The sequence below is a fragment of the Sebastes fasciatus genome, chromosome 24 (assembly GCF_043250625.1).
Source record: "Sebastes fasciatus isolate fSebFas1 chromosome 24, fSebFas1.pri, whole genome shotgun sequence".
NCBI lineage: Eukaryota > Metazoa > Chordata > Actinopteri > Perciformes > Sebastidae > Sebastes > Sebastes fasciatus.
Window position 1 is genome coordinate 11373404 of NC_133818.1, and position 22758 is coordinate 11396161.

The window sequence follows — 22758 nt, forward strand, 5'->3', positions numbered from 1 at the left end:
AACACGTTGTGGTTTTTAGTTAAAACTAAAACTCTTTCTTTGTCTATTCTTTTGTCAAACAAACTGTGATGACAGCACCTGAGCTGTTTGTCTACAGTCTCTAATCATTGCTGCAACTCTTGACAAGCACTTTCAACATTCAGCAGCACATACCGACATCAGTGGTTTTCACTGGTCGGTATGACATCAACACCTCGTCATCATCGGCATAAAAACACAATAAAAACAGAACATATAAAATAATGTACAAAATGAATACATCTTACAAATCTATTTATTAAAAAAAACGTCATCATGATTCATCATACTCGTTGCAATAAAATGACAAAATAAAAAGGACACTGGGGAAACCTTGCAGTGGCGTGTTCAGTGGCGTGCATCAATGCTACGTGTGTGTGTGTGTTTACTGTTAAGAGCATTTGGCACAGAGCCCTATTATTCACCTGTGTGCTCAAGTACTGTGAATGTGTGTTAATGACAGTGGGAAAACCCATTTTGCTCTATCACGCACACCTGTGGAGTGGGTTCATGGAGACGTATTGGAAGTTTCTGAAGTAACTGTCACCATCAATCAAACCAAAACACACACGTCGTACAGGTTTGTCTCGGTGTCTTCTGTAGCTGATGGTGTTGCGCATTTGTGCAACTATGAAATAAACTCTTTGAGTATCATCAGTCAGAGATATTTATGGATTTGGGCTTTGATTGGATGATATTTCTGGCTTGGCTGGCTGGCCAGGCTGCATTTCAGGCGGTTTTGTGCAGCGCTGAGTGGGCGATGGATGCATTGTTTGGATATGTAATAACCAATCAGAAAACACCCGTTTCATGTCCAGAGTGCAGCTTCACACAAGCTGTGACCTGACTACAGCCTCATATTGCTTGTTAAGTTCGGATAGTTGCTAAAAATACCTTTTTAAAACCCTCAAACGAAGCCCTATCCAAGCCCAGTCAGTGAAGGAGGAAACACAGCCTGGCACAAGTTAATACAAACCTAACAGGTCTGTTTGGATCCCGCTGGGTTTGGACAGAAACGTCCTCACTTTGTGTTGTTGTTGCTGGGACTGTGAGTGTGCGTTCACACAGCAGTCAACGTGACACAACTATTCATTCATTTGCTATAAAAAAAACACCACAGAGACTCAGATGGCACATGTTGGGAACAGCTTACTTCCATAATCAGCTGGTAAAGTTGATGATTTTCACTTTTTTGGAAGTGCAAGGTTCAACTTTAGTGCTGGAGTTTACTGATTATCTTTCTAGCTAGCGACATTAAAGGAACACTCTGACATTATTTGAGTACAGCTTGTTTGCTAGTGATAGCCTAGCTAAACCAAAAATGACAACAAGAGGATATACCTAAATGTTTACTGCCCCTTAAACTCATTGAAGTCATGTGATGTTTAAAAGAATGGCTCAACATTTTGGGAATTATTTGCTTCCTTTTTTGAGAGTTAGATAAGAAGATGCTTCTTGTCAGGATGTGTGTTAGCATAGCTTAGCATAAAGACAGCTAGCTTAAATTCATAAAAATGCCTCTACTTAACACATTGTATCTCGTGTGTTTAATCCGTACACAAAACGTATTGCAATAGAGACAAATTGTGGTTTTAGGAGGCGTTACATGCTAGAACTATTTCTTAATGAACAGTTTATCCATCCATATAACAAAGAAATAGTTACAGCATGTAGCTTCCCATCAAACAAACATGTCTACGGATTAAACAAACAACCTACAACGTGTTAATGATGAGCTTTAGCGGTGCTAGTGGGCGTTTTTAGTCACTTTTTACAGAGCCAGGCTAGCAGTTTCCACCCGCTTCCAGTCATTATGCTAAGCTAGGCTAACCGCACCCTGACTCTAGCTCCGCACTCAATGCACAAAATAAGCGAATAAACATATTTCCCAAAATGTTCAACTGGTCCTTTAAAGAGCAAAAGTGAAACTGAGAATCATGCGTGATTTTTCCTGTTCAAAACATGGCACAGTCATTTAGCTAGACTAGTGACCGCAAGGTTTAAAAAAATCTGGATGTAGGAGGCTTTGACGTCATCAAAATGTGACCCAGGAAAAGGCTTGTGTTGACATCAGTCTGTCATTATAAAACAGTACATGCAACTCTTTGTCTCACATACTGTAGCACGGCACTCACACCAACACACACGAGACTCTGGTAAAATAACAGCAGGATACATTTCTGAATATCTAGAAAAGCAGAGTGCTTGCTGTCGCCACTTTTTTAGCGGCTGTTCAAGTGTTGACGTCTGGCGATATGAACCTCCGTCAGTTCAAAATATTGGCACCACGTACGGTATATCTCACACACAAACACACTGACTGCATATCTCCGTTGTAAAGCTTAAAAATGTCTTAAAATCTCGTAATTTTCAAAAAACTAGAGTTGAGAATAAAAGATATTGTCCTTTTGTTAAGGTAGGAATACTCTGGGGTGGTAGTGCAATACCTCTCGTGTGGAAAGCACGTTGTTTTCTTGGACTTCTGCTGCCCGCATGAACATGACGTTTACTCCAAGTGAGGCTCAGGCTGCCTAACCGTAAGTCTCTGCAAATACAAAATAACATGTGACTTAACAGGTTGAGGCTCAGGTATGTGTCTCTCCAACACCAACCACCCCTTGAATTTTCTGTGCTTCCTCAAAAAAAGAAAATTCAAGGGGGTACGCTGGTGTGCCGTTACTCTGAGAGACAGGAACACAGCCTGGTTGTACTTTGCAGGGAGCCTTGGCATTGTAAGAAAAAAGAAAACACAGTAGTCCAGCCTGAGCGCTTCACGTGTTATCCCTAGTGGTTACAGAGGCAGCAGATCTGTTAAGTGGTCCTTTATTCCCAAGTGGCAGTGATGTCTCAGAAGCCTCCTGTTCTTGTAGTGCTATGGTCATAACGGGGAGCAAGGATACCGGTGTAAAAATCACTGGAAGCTCACAGATTTCAATGGATCTCCACAGAAACTGAAGTGTCATTGTAAAAAGTTCCCCCGCTCCTCCACTGCAGAGCTGAAGAAACCCCCGAGCACCTCAGAAAAAGCCCTGCGATTTTGACAAGCCAGGCTTCCGAAGCGACGTGTCATTTTTTTTTTTTACTCCCAATGTCCGTCGCACGGAAACAACTGGGTGTCCCAGAAATCGTCTATGGGCGTGTGTCTACTGTGTGTGTGGTGTTTCCGGTGGGCGCTGCAGTGTGTGGGTGCCGGGGAAAGTGTTTGTCAGTCCATCTCCAGGTCCATCAGTTTGTTGCGCGAGCGTGGGGTGTGCGTGGTGTTGCGGCAGCAGCATTGGGCGCAGACCAGACCCAGAACCAGAGAGAAGAGGCCCACACCTGGAGACACACGACATGGTTAAATACCAACCCTACCTACACCACTACTCCCTCTACTAACGCTACTACTAATCTCTTCTAATCTAAGAGCTTTTACTATGTTTACAACAGCCTTTCAACAGTGTTGTTACTACTTCTACTGGTATTACTATAAGCTTGTTCAACATTTAGGGATTTTTTAGGAGCACAGGAACCAAGTTGTTTCATGTGAAGACGGAACTTTATTTTGAAAAGACTGTATGCATGTAACTAGCGGAAATTCACACGTGCTGCTGGACATTCGTAGGAAAATGCACGAATAAAGAGGAATAACTTTTCAAAGATATCATATTAACCTTTCTATGAGGATACGTTGAACTACTGGAGTGAAGTTTGTAGTGCTGAACGTTGGTGATTGGACAAAAACAAAACCTCGCAGCCGCCTTCACACAGTAAAAGTGGTACTAGAATCGATATTACAGGCTATTACAGCAACCAGTACTACTACTACATCAACTGCTGACACTACAGATGCCTCTAAGACTGTCCCTATGAATAGCAACTAGGGATGTCCCCAGCCCTTTTACATGATCAGTGTCAGTGCCAGTTCAGGCATATTTTATTGATTGTTATTGGCTATATTAAGCCTAAACTAATTCAGATTCTTGTCTTGTTTAAATCCACTGTGCCCTGGCAATGCCAGCTGTCAGACATGTGTCCTAAATAAGCACGAGCACAGCACTGTCAGCTAGTCGAGCACAAAAAGAGCAACTCTTGTCTGTCAGTCAGCAGTTTCAGTTGAGATGTCCACACTGACAGCGAGCCAAGTGAACAAAAAATACCTCACTTTTGCACATTTTCTGTGACATTTTGCTGCTGATCTTGGCAGGAAACTGCATTAAAACTTTAATATTTTGGTCGTCTAACTCAACATTTCAGGAAGCTGAACAGCAACATACAACATTGAACAGTCCTTATTTAAGTTTTTCTAACCTTAAAGGGGACATATCGTGCTCATTTTTAGGTTCATACTTGTATTCTGGGTTTCAACTAGAACATGTTTACATGTTTTAGTGCTCAAAAAACACATTATTTTTCTTATACTGTCTGTCTGAATAAACCTGTATTCACCCTCTGTCTGAAACGCTCCGTTTTAGCGCCTGTCTCTTTAAGAACCCGTCCAGAAAAAGCCCAGTCTGCTCTGATCGGTCCGTGTTTCCGGTCTTCCGCATCTGTGCTGTCGCCGTCTTCACAGCGTCCGGGGACTCACCGTGTGAGTCAACTACATGGAGTTTAGCGGCACTTGTACACGTGACTGCGTAGTTGTGACATCACAACCTTACGGAAAGTTTAAAAGGCACAGTTTCTGAATACGGGCTGTGTGCATGTGTCTCCGTTTCGATAATTTCACAGTATTTACATAGCACCTAGACCTGTTTTATGACTTCTTATTAATAATAATCTTACTTTCTACAATATGGGACCTTTAAATTCCTAAATACTAATATCTAAATAATTAATGATTAAACAGAGGCTACATCCAACACCCGAAACTACAACATAAACATGCATGATGGTTACGTTACCTATCGAGGCTGCTACTCCATATAAGAGAGGTAACTTTAGGGACTCCCACACTGCAGAAGGAGAAAAAGAGAGAAAGATTTGGTGTTTAATAGGAAAACATAACTGTTAAAACTGATACTAGTTTTGTTGTAAATCTGTTATCTCACCAGCAAATTTGACTGTGAGGAAGATTCGAGACGACGTCAGCTCTCCGGCTTGAGTCCAGGATCCTGTTGAGGCCGACAGGTACCAGGGAGTGGCCACACAATGGTACTCACCACTATCACTGGGAACCACAGAGCACACACAAACACATGATGATCTATATATATTAGTTCACATTACAGAACAAAGCATGTCTGCTGATGCCACACTATTGTGTACCCCATAACAACACTCACCTGTCCTGAGTGCCATGGATGTTCAGCATGTAGGTGTGTGTGTCCCTGCGCTCTATTGAAACGTCGCTGGACGAGTTACGAGCGTCTTTCCTCACGACGCCGAAGCGGTCGACGCTGGCCACCTGGGTCGTCGTCTCTCCACCGCGCAGCCGGGTGAAAAGCCAACGCACCTCGTACGCCAGGTCATCTGAGAGAGACAGACAGACAGAGAGAGAATTTAAGTAAAGCTGTGATGTGTTTTTAAAAAAAAACCAATTAAAGTGGCTAGCACTAGCTCCAGATGACGTCATATCATATTGGCGGTGTCATTGCGCATTCATTTGCATAAAACTTAGTGGTTGCGTTGGTTGCAGCGAAGGAGAGACCCCGCGCTGTTGACTGGGATTACTCTGAGCAGCATTGGGAATAAATTACAATATAATATATATGAATATAGTTCTTGCTTTTCCCCTGATGGTCTTCTTAAAGACCTTTGCACACCGGGGGGGTGTGACGAGGAAAAACGCCACGCAAATGCTCGCCTGCGAATATTATATGTCTAGGGCTTTTATTGTGAAAGGTAACAATGGAAGGAGTAGATCTGGTCTGCGCTGCCTTTGTCGAGGTTGAAAGGAGTGATACAATTTGCCTTTCTGGTTCGGACTACCGCAAAAAAGTTTTACACCCGGGAGGAAAACTTTGTCTAACTAAGTTGTAAGTCGTCTATTGCCAATTAAAACTACTCTAGTTCAAAGTTAGGAGAGGATTAAGACACTACAATCGGCTCAACATCAGTATCATCACTAAGGACACCCGCGTTAGTTAAAAAGGGACATTAAAAGACAACTTTGAAAGTCGCATGACATCACTTCATAAAAACACTGGGCTGCTAGTTATACTTTTATTTGACAGAGCAGGTAGAAAGCCATGACTGCTGAAAGATTTGAGATATCAGTTGCACTTTTCAGTAGCTCCCACCAGTGCAGGATGACATCACCACTGTTTCCCAGAAAGCTCAAGTGCCCATTTCATGGAGTCTTAAAGTCACTAGCTTGAGTTAACATTTACTTTAGCTAATAGCCTGCCTGCAATCAGTGATGTTAAACTGCAGTAAACAGAACAAGTAATATTACATTATGACGTCTCCACCTGTGATGTGACTCTACCTCGAGTGCTTACAGAGAAGTGTTCCTGTGCTTATTATGTGGAAATTGAAGGAGAGACAGTGTTATTTTTGGAGCCACAATTTCTCTATGATGACTACAGAGAGAACAGAAGATAACAACTCCATTATCGCCGCATTTAAAACACACACACACACACACCGGCTGCTGTTCCTTCTCTTCCGTCAACGAGAAAAGATAAAGAAGACAGAGAGATGGACACGTGACAAGAGAAAAGGAGGATAGTGATGACAAAAGAAAGAAAACAGGGACAAGAGAGAATTTGTGAAAATAGATGTAATCTTTGGAAAAGAGGGCGAGCGAGCTAATTATTTCCAAGACGTAGAGAGAGAGAGAGAGAGAGAGAGAGAGAGACAGGGAGCGGGAAAGACAGACAGAGAAGCACAAACTAGTCATTAGCCTGTCAGGGAGAGAGCGACTATTAGCACTGTACCTCCTACACACACACACACAATAAAAACCCCATGCAGCCTGACTCATCCTCTGACATTTAGGAGACAAATAGAGGATACAGATGAAAAAATAAAGAGAACATTTGCGTACGACAACATGAAAAAAAAGAAAAAAGACAAATTATGATGAAAAACAATTATGGCAAAAAAAAAAAAAGGAAAGAATGAGAGACGGAGAAATGAGGAGGAAGAAAGAGGAGAATATAATGAAGAGAGGAGAGGAGTGAACTCACCCACAGCAGAGTAATGAATCACATCTCAATTTCTCTCTCCCTCTCTTCCCTAATGGTTTTAATATTCAAGTGCTACATCATTAAAAATCAGTAGTAGTACGAGCAGCAGCAGTAATAACACCGGCCTTGGTTTTAGTTTAGCGTCCCGTGGTCTTCGTATTGATCATCATCTGAAAACTTTGTCAAGTCCGTGTGACACTTAAAGTAAGACATCTTCCTGCCTACTGGATAAGTTTGCAATAAGTTTTTGCTGCAGATGATTTTTGGTGACCTCTGGCTCTTCCTCGAACAAAAACCTCCCCGCATATCTCAAACAATAATCTTTGGTTTTGAATGAAATCTGCTCTCCACACAACAAATCCAGATGTTTTTGGTCACCTTTTCTCTAGTGCAAACATTTACACTTGTACATGAAATACACAAAATTGAATTGAAAAGTTAGTGAAGACATTCATACTCCCTAAAGGAAGTTTTGTCCCCACGACTTTATGTGAAAATGTTCATTTTTAGTACATAATTTCATCGTTATAGCGCACTATTTCACTGGAACTGCTAAATATATCCACGTAGTAAATAAAATATTTATTAATAAATAAATAATTAAGTTCCCGCCACATGTCAGAAGACAAAAAAAGAGAGAACACGTTAAAGTACATCAGCTCCTCGTCTCCACTAGAAGTCATAAAAAGCCCTCCGCACTGTTAAATCTGACGGTGATGATGATGATGGTGGTGATGAAGATGCATTAGGACAGCGTAGAGAGAGGGCACCGGGGCTTTTTTTTTTTTTTGCACAAAGAAAAGTGGCCGAGCGGTCCATCTAACCAAAGAGGAGGAAACGGGATGTGACATCGAGTGGGGGGGGTGAATGGGTCGACTGACCACACACTAACACACACACAATCACACACACACACACAACCCTCCAGACTCGCTGACCAGAATCAACTGATGAGTGAAGTTCTGACACGGAGAGAGGGCTGATTTTATTCATTAACATCCTGAAGAAAAGCCTGCATGGTTCCTCACAGCAACGTGAACACTGTTACTGTGACACAACTAGCACTCTGCAGCACTATAGGGAACACAGGTTGTCACGTACTAAAGTCTAGAGATGCAAACGTTTTGATGGTTCTAGCTTGTCAAATGAAAGAAACAGCAACTTTTCCTTCTCTTATATTACAGTAAATGGACTATTGGCCAGACAAAAAGCAAACTGTGATGAACATTTTTCCTAAATTTTAAACTATTAATCGAGTAAATTATCTGCATTGACATAATTGTCCCACTATTTTGCCCTACCTATTAAAAAAGCAAGTATAGATGTCATTTCATTGCATCTTTGTGGCAAATTAGAGTTCCCTGGTGCCATCCTCACTGCTAACACTTGATTTTCACTCATCATTTTTAGCTCTGACACCACGCCGAGGGTGATAAAAGAAGTATTTCAAGCTGTTTTCTTGAGGCTTGCCTCAACGTAAGCCTATACTCCATTGAGACGCTCCGCGTGGGCGGGGTGCAGGCTTTTCTGACAGTACGGACCGGTCCACCAAACCGGACCCGTCTATCAGTCAGGGCTCCCATCGGTGCACGCTTCAGTAAAAGAAAAACAAGATGATGGATGGGTGTGATGAGAATGATGATCTCTTGGGGTGTGGACTCAACGTGACCTGATGTGAGGACCGCGTCCTGACCTCTCACCTGGTTCAAGTGACGGACGGGATGGATTACAACAGTACTGGGAACATAACTCTGAATTAACTGGAGTCAAGAATCATTCAAATCTACAGTTTCTACTTATAATACTTTGATAACAAACCAAGGCAATATGAAATATTATGGCAGCAACTAACAATTCTTTAATTAGTTGTTCAACTTAACGTTCAAAACACAGCGATATTAAATCCACCATGAGTTATGCCAAAGAAAAGAAGCAATTCTTCCAATTTGAGAAGCTGCGACCAGCATATGTTTGGCATTTTATTGCTGGAAAAAATGACGAATGAAACAATTAATTTTTCATTTCATTTTTGTTGTGGATCAACTAACCCATTTGTGCCAGCAACTAATTTTTTTTTAATTTCCTTTGGTGGAAAGTGTTCTCTGGGCTCGCTTTAACACAAATGTGAAGTAAATTTTCAAAATTAATCAAAAAGTTTGACTGAAAAGTGAGTTTTTGTAATCATACTGTTTTTGCAATAGACTATTATATTTCAGGAAAAAGCAGTAATCCCATGTGTCCAAATACTGGATATAGTATGATAAGAAAATGTCTGTATATCAGAAACTACAAGGAGCACAATCAAGTATTTGGTATCTATGAACTCATAAAAAGTTGAATATCAAAGATATGCAAAAAAAAAAATTTCATATGGAAAAAATTAAATAAACACAATGTTAGCATTTTTCCTAATTTTTAAGAAATCCTGACTTTGACTTTTAATAACAGTGTGATTTTTCATATGATCTAAAAAATTTCAAAGTTGTACTGTTAAATACTGGCTCAAAGTATGTCCGTACCAAATTTCAAGACTTTCAACCAATCAGAAAAAAATGTTGTGGCATTTTTCCTCATCATACTAAATATAATCTTTGGGCACAAATGGGCTAATCAATTAGTTGACTTTTTTTTAGCATAATTCAAATGATCTTAATTCAAAACCCAAGTGTGGACCACAACAATGTGATTCCATGTTAATATAATTTGGGTCTTGATTTGTTGTAGTTTTGGCAATAATTCCTATTATTAATAATCACATTTTTCACATGTATCAACGTATTCTGCAGGTTTTTTCAGTGTGTTTCCAGTCAGAGACAGTTCCCTCTGATGTTACAGAGAGATGACACTTGACCTCTTCATTTACATGCAGCTATAAATAAAGGAAAGGAGGCCTGCAAGTGCATCCTGGGAAGGAAGCGAGGCGATGCTTCACTGACGGAGGATGAAAACTCAGTTTCATTTGCTCATTTGACCGGATTTTTTTTAACGTCTTAAGTACTGCAAGCAACTAAAACCAGGCAAATTAACAAATTAAATTAAATTTAAATATACATATTCAACTAAGAATTATGTGATCCTGTGCAATGAGGATTATTAGCAACATTTCAGGTGCGCTCACTTTCAGTTTCACCTCCAAATAAAGTGGATAAACTGCAGGCTTGTTAACAATCTGTTATCGTATCAGTGTCATGTTCCCAGATCTCACTAATTACTTAACTGAGTATGATGTTATGATAACTGATGGAGCAAAAATAACAGTAATAAACTGTATAAAAGTAATATTTCCATTTGAATATGTGTCTACGAGCAGGTAAAAATAACTTGCATTAAAGTGACGGCAACCCATTTAAATATATTTACCTCTGATGACAGGATAACTATTTTAATCCCTTATATAATAACTATGACTATATTCTTATATAATCACATCATTTAAAAAGCTGCCTAGCTGACAGTCAAAAGATGTGTGTGTGTGTGTTTCTCTGATAACACCAGGTTAGTGTCTGACATCGCCGCTAATGATCAAAGACGCGTTTTGCATAATTCTGCAGGACTGACGCATGAACTCCGGCTGCTTGTTTCAGAGAGACGACACCCATACTCCAGGAACGGTGCTATAATTAGACAGCCTCTGCTTTCTCACAGTTAGCCTCCTTCCTTTACTTCCTTGTTCTTGACGGCGGCGAGGACGGAGAGAAGAGGGGAGGTGGGGGGGAAGGAGGATTTGAAAATACTTAGTGACTGAGGAGATTATTTTGTTTATCACGTAGCCATAAATCAACAGCGAGAGGCCCCTCAGCAATGTGAACGCATCTCGAGCTGCGTCTTTGGAGAGCACGTCGTATCACCAGAGACACCCCCGCCCCCCTCCTCATGGGAGGTGCTGCTATAGGAGTATATCTGATCCTCTCGCCCACAGCTGTTCCTCGGCTGAATGCAGACTCTCATCGTCCCCCCCCCCATACGGAGCTTTCTATATGAACTCATGAACTCTCTGACTCCCCTCCGAACAGCCACTTGATAAGCTACAGCGTACGCTGCCTTACTGCACAGCTACCCTGTAAACACAGAGTGAGCAGAAACGTGTGTATACATAAGCACATGCAAACAGGATATCAAAGATGCACTTAAGGTAGGGCTGTGTATTGGCAAGAATCTGACGATACCATACATATGATACAGAGGTTACGATTCAATATATTGAGATACATGTGTGATTTCTAAAAACTAATTTTACCGCTAAATAATAAAAAACGCTAGTGATGGGAATAGAGAATCGGTTTCTAGCTGTCCGATTCCTTGGCATCTCATGCTTCAGTGACTACCGATTCCTCTTCGATGCTTTCTGACAGTTATGCATGCACAATGACGCATACGCACGCTGTATCATGTTTCAGTTTGTTAGGGATCGTAGCCATGGCGGAAAGAGAAAAAAAAGCGCTCAACAGCATGACGCTACTACTAATAAACCTGAGGGTTGCAACCTATTTTTCCCTGATAATGCAACACTGAACAACAAATCCATGTTGAAATCAACAGAAGGAGAGGTAGTAACGTTACCTGTGGGCAGCACATAACGGAGCTACTAACGTTAACAGAGGTGCCATTGAGTTATTATTATGAGGTGTTCATGTTCTGCTCAGTAAAAGGACTATTGGGCGAAGGTAAATTACAACGTTATCATGATGTGTTTAAATGTAATCTCGTAAAATTAAGCTTTTGCAGAGAAACTTGAATAAATCCAGTTGTTTGAAAGGAGTTGTTTTTTCGCAACCAGAAATAACATGAGAGGGTTGAGCTAAGTACAACTGAACACTGAAAAGGACATAATTAGGCGATCAAAATGTTACTTTCATGAACTGAAAACACACTGTGAAAGGGTTAAAGTTCAAAAGACCAAAACAGGGACAACTCCCAGACCGGACAACGCCGTGGTAGCGACCTGTCAATCACAACATAGCCACGCCCTAAAGCATCCCCTGCTTTATGGTCTATTTGACTCTAAATGGGATCATAATTTATTAAATGAACATCATGCTGTATTGAAGAAGACTTGAAACTAGCGATTGAGACCATAAACTCATGTTTACAATGTTTACTGAGGTAATAAATCAAGTGAGAAGTAGACTCATTTTCTCATAGACTTCTATACAATCAGACTTCTTTTTGCAACCAGAGGAGTCGCCCCCTGCTGGCTGTTAGAAAGAATGCAAGTTTAAGGCACTTCAGCATTGGCTTCACTTTCAGACTCGGAGGTTGCCGCCTGGATTCAACAAACTATAATGGAGCTCTATGGCACAGAAGCTACATTAGGGCTCCCAGGCAAGACCTTTCCTGGTGTTTTCATTGGATTTGTTGACAAGAAGTTTTTAACAATTTGGTCAAACCGCAGAGTTATAGCGAAAGTCTGTCAAAGTTTTGGCGGGTGTAATAATGAGCCGAGCAGTCAGCTGACAGACTAGTTGAGCACAAACATGTTAGCTTCATTACTAGTCGCCCTGTTTTTGGGTGGTGAAGCAGCTCCAATAAGCAGGAGGAAGGGAGATCCTGGTGATTGGACGGCTGAGGAGGAACTACAGAGCATCTCTAATAGAATATCTGGCTCCTGTCTGGGCTAATAAAACGAAAATGGCTGTCTGTGGAAATGAAGACAGTCTGATTGGATTTCTCTGGATTAATCCCTTGAGGAGAGTCCTCGGCGTACAACTGCCTGAAACACACACACACACAAGACTGACAATTACCAGCAGTGCTTCTAATGAAACTGTGTGTTCTCTGCTCCATAAAGCAGGACAGCACTGGTAGAGTGGAATACTAAACACTATAAAAACACTATTTAGCCTCACAGAAACAAAGCCACTGGGAAGCAAAGTTCCCCTCTTACTCGCTGCATGCTTAATAAGACCTCCAGTAAACGAATGCTAATTTTATTTGATATTCGCCGTGTTTTACTTGCAGATGCCTTTCTGAATACATGACATGAATACACGAGTTACACTGACGCCGCTTTCATTAGACCAACACCTTTTTATGTCGCCGGCTAAAAATACTGGATTTGATATCTTTCAAAAAATTAATTTAATCATTAACAGAAGGGTGTAGAAACTAGCAGAGATTGCATTAGAGAGTTCAAATGTTGTCTTTTCCAGTGTGGAATTAATGCGCTTATCTTCTAAAAATCAAATACTACAATGTTTAAACTGTAAGCCCTATAAATGAACATTTACTTTCCCATTGTGGTTTTAGTTCTCGGTAGCATGAAGCACTTCATTGTCACTTCTTAATGTAATTATAATAAAGCTGAATTATGGTTTTGGCTCAGCTTAAATACACAAGCACAAAACAGTCACATTTGTAATCCAAGACGTTTCAAACTGCAGGTGAAATATACAGTTAGTATAGCAGGAATAATGTAAATTCCATCTCTTTTCGGGTTACGAAACCAGTTTCAGTCTCATCATAAACTGACTGTGTTATCAATTTAACATTTCTCGTATATTTCTTTATTAACTGTTAATATATAGATCTTGTCTGATGTGTATTTGTGTGTACTGAAGGCCCACAGGAAGACTAGCAGCTGCATCAGTGGAAGCTTATAACAGATTGTATCATATTTGTGTTAGTATTGTACTAAAATAATACAAATGTTGACTTTTTTAAAAGTCTAATAAGCCTTAAACTCTATGGATGCATTACTTAAACCAGCCTTCCTGGATCGTTTTTCAACACGCCAAAACCAAAGCAGTGTTTTTAGTGTTAACATCTGATTAATCAGTACAAAAATGTTATTCCATCTCTGCTAATAGATCCCCCGAAATGTCCCACACTGCTCCTTTAAACCTGAATTCTGTTTTGGCTCAGCTTAAATACACAAAGACAAAACACGAGCATGTGACTAGAAATGCTAATTCAAACCAAGAAGTTTCAAACTGCAGGTGAAATATACATATTAGTTAACATGGAGTAATGTAAACATCTAACTTCCATCTCTCTTTGGTTACGGACAAGTCTATTAATAGACATTTCTACCCACTGCAGCTTTAAGGTATTTATATAAAAACAACATAATACAGATGTTTTGGACAATACTGGGAGAATATGATAAATGAGACTGCCTTGTGGATTTCTATAACTGATAACAGGTTATTCTATCTTGATAAGAATGAAATTGTGAACAGAAGACGCTGAATTTTTGGCATAGAAATTGTAAATTTGTAGATAGAGAAAAGATTCAAGTAATATCAGGTGTCGGGCAGCTAGGGCTGTGATATCAGATTTTCACTACACTATTATTGATGCCAAAATAATTCAGGATAACTTTATTATCATGATATCTAGGCCTATGGAAAAATTTTAAAATAATAATAATGCTATCAGTTAAATTATCTTTCTTTATTGTGCGTTTTGTCTCTGAATTACACTCAAATGTAGGGAGGTAGAGAGAGAGTCTGTAACCATAGCTGTATAAAAAAATCATTTAAGAGGCGTTGGATTATTTACACACTATTATATGTGTATTATTAACATGAAATCAATATTTAATTTTTAAAATATCATGGTTATTGTCAATACCGGTATAAAGAGACACCCCTTTGGACAGTTTAAGTCAAATAAACCTTAGCCTTGTGACACTCATCTGGTTTCTCCTGTTGAATGTCATTGACTTCCACTGTAAACCTAAACCGAAGAGACTGTTTAAAAACTTTAAAATCTGCAGTGTTCCCGGTCGGATCACACTGAAATCTGCCATTTCTAAAGCATTCCTTTAAAGCTGCGTTTCCGCTCCCATTCCTGTTTAACTGGGAGACCTAATGGAGTGAAAATGATGGCGCCGCTCTGCTGTTTAGGACTATCTGCTCAACAGTTTCAATTTGTGTTTTACTGTCCTCTCCTCTCTTCCACTCCTGCTTTTATACTCTCTCTTTATGTTTGGTTAGCCACCATTTGCTCTAGTTTTTTTTTTTACTACAGTATAAACGTCCAGAGAGAGACAGCGTTTGATGTTTCAGTCGAGACGCTGCTTTCGCTTCTGCTGAACACCTGAAGTGGATTTTTTTTTTGCAGTCATCGAGAGGCCACCGAAAACAAGAAAGGACTTTTTTTTGACAACAGATGAATAAATAGTGAAAGAATGGAGCTGGAACATAAATAGCATGAAAGCTAATAGGAAGTTTGCACCAGCTCTGCATTCCTAACTGTTCATATAACGCTGTCACTAGCTTTATTAAAGCTGTGGTGGCTCCGACTGGAACCGTTTAAAATGAACATCAATATTATCAGCTGTTGAAACAGTTAATGGAGTGAGAATCATTCATCCCCTCACCACTTCATATTAACTGTCCGTCCTCTCTTCCCATTCTTTCTCTCCTCCTCAGGAAACTTTGCATGCTGTTCTCGAGCCACTCTTCCTCCATTTACTGCCTCCTCTATTCACTCCCTTCCACTCTTGCTCACTCTAACAATCTGCTTAGCTCCCTCCACTTCTCCCCTATTCACTCCCACCTTCTCTGCCTCTCTCTCCATCTCGCCGTCTATTCTTCCTCTACCTCGTTCTGTCTCCCCGGCCGGCTAACGGAGCGTGAGATTGGCTAATTAACGGCTGCCTGTCGGCCCTGCAAAGACAGCTGGGTAATTTGGTGAGAGTGGAGAGGGAGGGAGGGAGGAAATGAGGAGTAGAGGAGCCAAAAGGAGGAGAGAAGGATGTATCATTAAACTTACCACACAGTTATTTTAAAATATAGTTCACGTCGCCAGGTGTTTGGCAAATGTGCAAAGATCCAGTGTGCGTGTTGTACTCCTCATTAAAATACATTGATGTTATTTGTAGTCATTAGTGAATGACATACTAAAGGTGGGAGAGCATGCAGGGATGTGATGATGAGGGCAAAACTGAGCAAGGTCCATATAGAAATGTCAGCTGACAGACTTTTTAACATTAGCTTCATCAGGTTAAAGCTGCTGTAATTCATTTTTAGGCCAGCTGGGGGCAGCGAAACAAGCTGTAAACACAAGACTGACATATTACCACCTTACAGAGTTATAGCAATTATAGAAAATGTGTTAGCAAACAGCTTACCATCCAGCAACGTTGACTCCTGAAAGAAATATCTGACTCTTTAGCTGCTAAATGCTCCACTATGTTCACCAACTAGTCGCTATCTTTATCTATCTGCTGTTTAATGCTGGGCAGGTAGCGAACAGTCGGTTTATAAGAGCCTTTTTGATGAAAACAGCTGGCTGCTGCAGCTGGAAACAATGCTCAAACTGAACCAAAAAAGTAAATGTTATGGGGACATTATTGTAGCAAAAGTATTTGCAAATGTGTGTGAAGCGATGTGTAACTGTATCGCAATTCGTGTGTGCGTAATTAGATCTGTGAATGTGTAAAATAATCTCTAAATGCGCGCTGAGATTTGTGAATGTGTGCAGGAATCTGCAAATGTGTGTTCAGAATCTGTGGAATCAGATTTATAAATGTGAACATATAACTGACTGAAAAGTCAAAGTATTTTACTCCTAGAGTTGGAAATACAGACAAATCATTAATTAGAACTCAGCAGGCCTCTCAATTGGGTGTCTTTTTCCGCCTGGCATCTGCCGTGCCAGAGATCGTCAAATTCTGCTACAATAATGGCCCCGTAAAATGTGCCGTTACACCAAAACAATGAGCCACAAGAAGCTAAAGCTCTCCTGCAGAGTTTGATGGAGTGAGCCTTTTTAAATTACACAAAGCCATTTGATCCATGGCTAATATGAAACTATTGGTAAAACTGGTGCAGCTTTAAAGCGATACTTGTTTTGTTACTAAATTCAAAAGGCAGTAAGCTAAAGTAGGGAGCCCATAGAAGCCGTTCTTGTTGTGTTCTGCTCTGCAAGAAATGTCAGTTGCAAGTGAAGCCTAAAGTCGATTGATTTGAGAAGAAGTCGCCAACTTAACTGCCAGTCGTTGGTTGAAAGTAATAAAAAAGTACATAACATGTAATGGTTGGTTCTTCAAATTGCAAACAGATCAAGTTTTAATAATCAGCTTCCACTTCAAAATCTCCATTTAGCAGCAAATTCAATATAGATGAAATGGTAATTTATTGGGTTTTAAAATAATAGCACTACTGTACTCCGATCCAAAAACTGTTTTTCCAGCCGTCGCTCTCTGAAAAATGGAGAAACCAAAGAGATGTTTGGCAGACACATGGAGGGGTAATTGCTCCACTAACGACTAGCGTTTAAAAGAATGGTAATAAAAATGAGCGCCAAAACTAACTCCCCTTTTTCTGGGAGAAACACCTGCAGGTTTTTTAGCAGGTGCGTACTTGTCTACATGTACTAAAGATTATACCCACCCACCTTTCAGTAAGTTATGCTTGCCAAGTTAATATGAAACAAAAAAAAGGCGAATTCCTAGATTACATCACAGTATTCAAGAGCATACTGATGCAAGCTATTTAAGAACAGGGTGTTAAAACAAAAAATATGTCCAATTTATACAAGTAATAGTATCATTTTCATTATTATTTTTTTTATTATAATTATTTTTTTATAATTTATTCATTTCTAATTTGACATGTTTGTTTATATGCATGTTTTTCTTGTAAAAATAATGCTTCATAATAATTAATATTGGGCGATACAAATAAAATTGACTTGACTTGAATAAAAACACTTGAAACAAGAATACAGAACGTCATTTTTAAACACATAATTTGCATTATTGTGATCTCTGGTTGAAAGTTTAGTTACTTGATTAGTCCCTTTAACAACATTTTTTACACTGAATCCAAATTAAAATCATCTTGATCGACACTTATTTTCCTATTATTATTTTCCGAGCCTAAAAGCAGCGACTGGGTGTGAACAAACGAAGTACAAAGCTTTATTTTCTCCCAGGAGGATCAGAGGCAATATGCTGTTATTTTAACAACAGAACCTCAGAGCAGAAAAAAAAGAAAAGAAAAAGCGATATGTTGAAACTGTCACCGTTTCAGAGCTTCAAAAAGGAAGGAAAAATATCTCTAACGGTGATGTCATCTCACTACCGCTGATTGCAAGTACGCGGAGTCTCACAAACACACACTGCAACGACATGCCAGTCATTCCAGTGGTAATGGATGCTGTGTGTCCGCAAGCAGCAGCACGCGGAGATAACAACACTTAAACACAAACATGCTGAAAACACAATTGTAAAAACTGATCAAGAAATCAGCACAAAATTTAACTCTAATGACGACAAGAGACGGCAGTGATCACACGCTAACGTCCAGTCCTCTCTAAATGAGATTTGACATATTAATCCACATTCAATTCAATGTCGTCACTGGTGGGAACTCTCCAGACAGGAAGTGAAGAAAGACGCGACTACGACTGAAGTCTGAAAGTGAATTAAAATCCACTGATCAAGTCTCTCTCAGGCACCCCACCAGATTACCTAGCAGCTGCTGTCTGTGGGTATCAACGAGTGAAACTACAACTTAAACATTAACAAGATTAAAAATCTGAAGCCCAACAAGACGTCTCTCGAAGCTACGACGTTCATTACAGCCAACAAGCGATGCAACAAACACTACACTGATGATTTAACGGTTTTCTTAGAGGCACAGCCCTCCAGCGGGTTTCAAATGTTGTTGGTTTTTTTTTTTAAATCACCAAAATTACTCCAGTTATCATAGACAGAATCTGAAAAAACTGAAATTACCATCAAATTTCCAAATTTACGACAGTCCTTGAACAAATCATGTGTGCCGAACGCTTACGTCAGGAAACGTAACCAAACTGAAGCTTAAGAAATCAAATCAAAGATCAAAATCAATTTATTCTACATGTCTCTTTTAAAAAATTAGCTAAAAATAAACCGTTTGCATTAATTAGATCCTGTCAAAAATATTAAATTCTGCGTTCCACAGCACAACTTATACTCCTTGATTGACTTGGCTGAGACCAACAGTTGTGTGACAAATAAATCTGTGAACTTCAACTGAACTGCAGGCTGTTTACACAGAGCACAGAGGAGAGTAAGTAGAGGTTGTAAAAATGTAAATAGTTCAACATGTATAGCATGTGGAGCCCAATTTCCCCCCCCCCAATATTGTTAACACTTGTTCCAAAAATGGAAAATTTACATATACAACATTTTTTCCAAGTGCCAACACACAAAATGTTGTATATGTAGATTAAATTTTTTCCAATTTTTGTAAAATAATCAAAGAAAGAAATCAAATCAAAGAAATTCAACCTCTCTTTTTAATGATTTAAGGCATTATAACTGTGTTATACTGCACAAAAGACAGTTTTCAGTTCTCTCTTCTTCTAGCCATGACTGTGTTGTTTCCATAGAGGTACAGGACGTACATATTGGAGTGAAAAACGAGGCCACAGTGAGTCAAATGTGACAGGAGCAAAAAAAACGCCGGTATTCTGAGGGTTAACAAGACTACAGCCACGCTACTGTAGCAGCTCTGTGAGGTTTAACCCAATGACCCCAAAGTCCAACCACTCTTTACCCATAAGCCTCGCTGCTAGTCAGGCCAAACCTGGTAAAACTGTAATTAGTGACACAATGAGAAACCTAGTGTGGCTCTGAAAGAGATAAATGATCATTTCATTCTAACAGACTTCCCCACAGCGTTACACAGGTTCCATATAGTCTCTCTAATCTGTAATCTGCAGAGGGTTCATGTAAGGTCACACACACATACACAGAGTTAAGTATTTTCCTGGGGGTAGTCAATAGCTTCAATAATAAATGATAAATGGACTGCATTTATATAGCGTCTTTCTAATTTACCGGACAAAGCGCTTTACAATTTCCCTCTCATTCACACACATATTCATGGCTGGCCGGCCTGTCGGGAGCAACTTGGGGTTCGGTGTCTCGCTCAAGGACACTTCGAAATGCAGACAGGTGCAGCCGGGGATCAAACCGCCCCCACCTTGTGATTAAAGGACGACCCGCTCTACCTCCTGAGCCACAGCCGCCCCGATAACAAACAGTAAATATGACGAGCATCTGACGGAGCAGTGAGAAATAATGAGGGATATTTTGTGTGTGAGTGTTTCACCGTGCCCATCATAAAAACAAGCTCCAACAGGAGAGCTGTTTCCAGTCATCCCTGAGGAATGTGTTACACACACACACGCTGTTGCTCAACCTTTTCAGTAATATCCTTCCCTTCGTATTGTGTCAGAACAATGAGCTGCGACGGTGAGCCGTTAACTAATCAGCAAATGATTTGCAAAACACACACGTCAATACATGTTTGAACTCCGTGTATGACACAGCTGATATGACTCAACTGTATTGACCTCCAGTCGGAACACCAGCGTGCTGTCACACCCTAGGAAATGTCCCTTTTAGTGTGTGTGCGTGCCGGTGTCCAAACTGAGCAAGCGCCACACCTTTGTTGATGCACTCGATACCGGTTTCCTAATTAGTCACATTTACCTAACGTTCTGCATGTGTGTCATTCACACTCGTGACACTCGTCAGTCACTTTCTGTTACCGGGCCTGTGTGAGAAACTGAATCAGTCACTAAAGGGTTTAATAATTCAGTCTGTACTGGCAGCAAAAGTAACATTTTTATTGTCAATTTAAAACCAGCACCGAGTTGATTCCACTAACACGTAGCCAAAGCTTGATATATCTCTATTCCTCTGCGCTATAGAGCTCCATTATTCACCAAAAACTATTAAAAACATTGTTCCTTCAGTACCATTAACCCTATTTTGAGTCAGCCCCACATACACCATTCAGCTGCTGGAAATACTCACTAGAGCACCACATGTGTATTAATCCGCAGCTGAAAATAGTTCCCAATAAATTCGCTTCTCTGGTCAGTTCCTGAACACCACTTCAGTTTACCTTGAAACCTGATAACACACACACACCATAAAACTATATGAGTCACAGTGACTGTAGAGGAAACGGCCTTAAATAATGGAACCACATACTGTTTTTTTAAAAGGGACATTTCACCTAACCTGACCAGGCTAGATGGTTTGTCACACAGAACCTGTTTGAAAAAGGGCAGGCACTTTCGAAAAATACTTGGCAGGTGATCCATCCGTCAATCAAACGAAAGCGAAACTAACTGAAAGCGAAAACATCAGTGCCGTTCTTTGCTCTTCTTTCAATAAAGAAATACTCTTTAAGTTCTGATATAACTGATGATACTGCAGCAGCTACGCTGACCTCTCCAGGAGCCGCTCCGTGTCGTCTCACGCCATGATCTCACACACCTAAGCCACGCCCCGTAGCTCCTCACAGGATGCTGATTGGTCCGTGCTCTGGCTTGCCACACATAAAAACGTCAGCTTCCTGCATAGGTTTTTTTATCCCTCTCAAACTTGTGCCGCCACCCCCCAAAAAAAAAACAATAGTTACATTTGAAAAATTCAACAGGAGCGCGTCTTTCAGAACACAATGTGCCTGTTACTCTGGATAATCCACAGACCTCACTGGGGACACTCTAAAAGAGACTCTCTTCAAAGGTAGTCCCGATGACAACTGTTCACAGTGAGATCTACGCAGGAGGAACCAGGACACTGTTGTCTGTAAAGACGCATTTTTAATGATTTCTTTACCCGTGTCGACCGGAGCCGGAGACTAAATTTAGCAGGAGAATGGGTGACTGGGACAAGGGGTGATGTTTACTGTATTAAGTTATGTTGTTGGCCTCCAGACAGTTACACACTCAAAACACTGCACTGCCAATACTAATAATAATACAGTATATTTATGCGTACAACATCAGTCCTTCCCATAGCGAACACGTCCATGCGTAACTTCCCTATCAGCTGTGATGCTGAGGGGGAATTTCTTCCCATGGTGCAGCTGTCTGCGAGAGCACGCTCCACAACCACCGACCCGCCAATCCCTGCAGCGCTCCACTGCTGCGAATAAACATTTATGTTGATGTATGGGCATACATTACACGCACACATACATCCCTGTGAGGACACACAGGTGCAAAGGAAACGTGTTCACATATGTTTCAAAACACTACAGGAAAAGAATATTCCGCTCTGCTTGTGTTTGCAAAATTTCCAAACAACCAAACATGAGGTCCGTCTTATCTGCTCGTCATAGAGGATGCGATATAGAAAACACATGCCGGAGCGTAAAGAACGAGGCACGGAGAGAGAGGAGGAGACGTGGGGGAGATGGTGACAGATGGGCAGAGGGAGGTGGCGAGCGATGGTGTGACGTCATGCGATAAGTTATAGAGTAGGGAGTGATGAGGAAGAGGAGGGAGGGCGGAAGATGGATGGATGTTTAGAGCGAGAGAGGAGAGGAGGGGGTGGGACAGAAGAAGGAATATGGAGGGTTACACTGCAGATGCCTTGTTTCAACCGCACATTGAGAACCCACACCCAAAGAAAGTGAAATAATTTAGAGGGCTGTGTTTGTGTGTGTGTTAACAAGAGCGAGCGAGCCTATTTCATCTTTACAACCATTTGAAATGCGGCAGCCACATCATTGTTATTAGCAGTGCTGTTGACAGGTTTGGCAGGTGAGGAGCGCAGCACGAGTACAAAGTGTGCGTTTTCTTGATGCATGTGTGTGTGTAAAGAAAAATAGCAGAATACTCAAGAGAAAAAAACAGCAGTCGCTGATGGTGATTTATGAGTGTGGTA

General features: G+C 40.6%; 1 protein-coding gene across 1 annotated transcript in view; it reads right to left on the reverse strand.

The window, feature by feature from the left end:
• Positions 1-256: 256 nt before the first annotated feature.
• The window catches only part of ptgfrnb (prostaglandin F2 receptor inhibitor b), a 57372-nt gene continuing 34870 nt past the window's right edge, over positions 257-22758 (reverse strand). Inside the window, exons 12-15 of the mRNA XM_074626486.1 lie at positions 5283-5469; positions 5049-5167; positions 4902-4952; positions 257-3336 (exon numbers count right to left, since the gene is read on the reverse strand). Coding sequence (XP_074482587.1) covers positions 3224-3336; positions 4902-4952; positions 5049-5167; positions 5283-5469 — 470 coding nt within the window. The 3' untranslated portion in view covers positions 257-3223. The remainder of the gene's footprint in view (positions 3337-4901; positions 4953-5048; positions 5168-5282; positions 5470-22758) is intronic.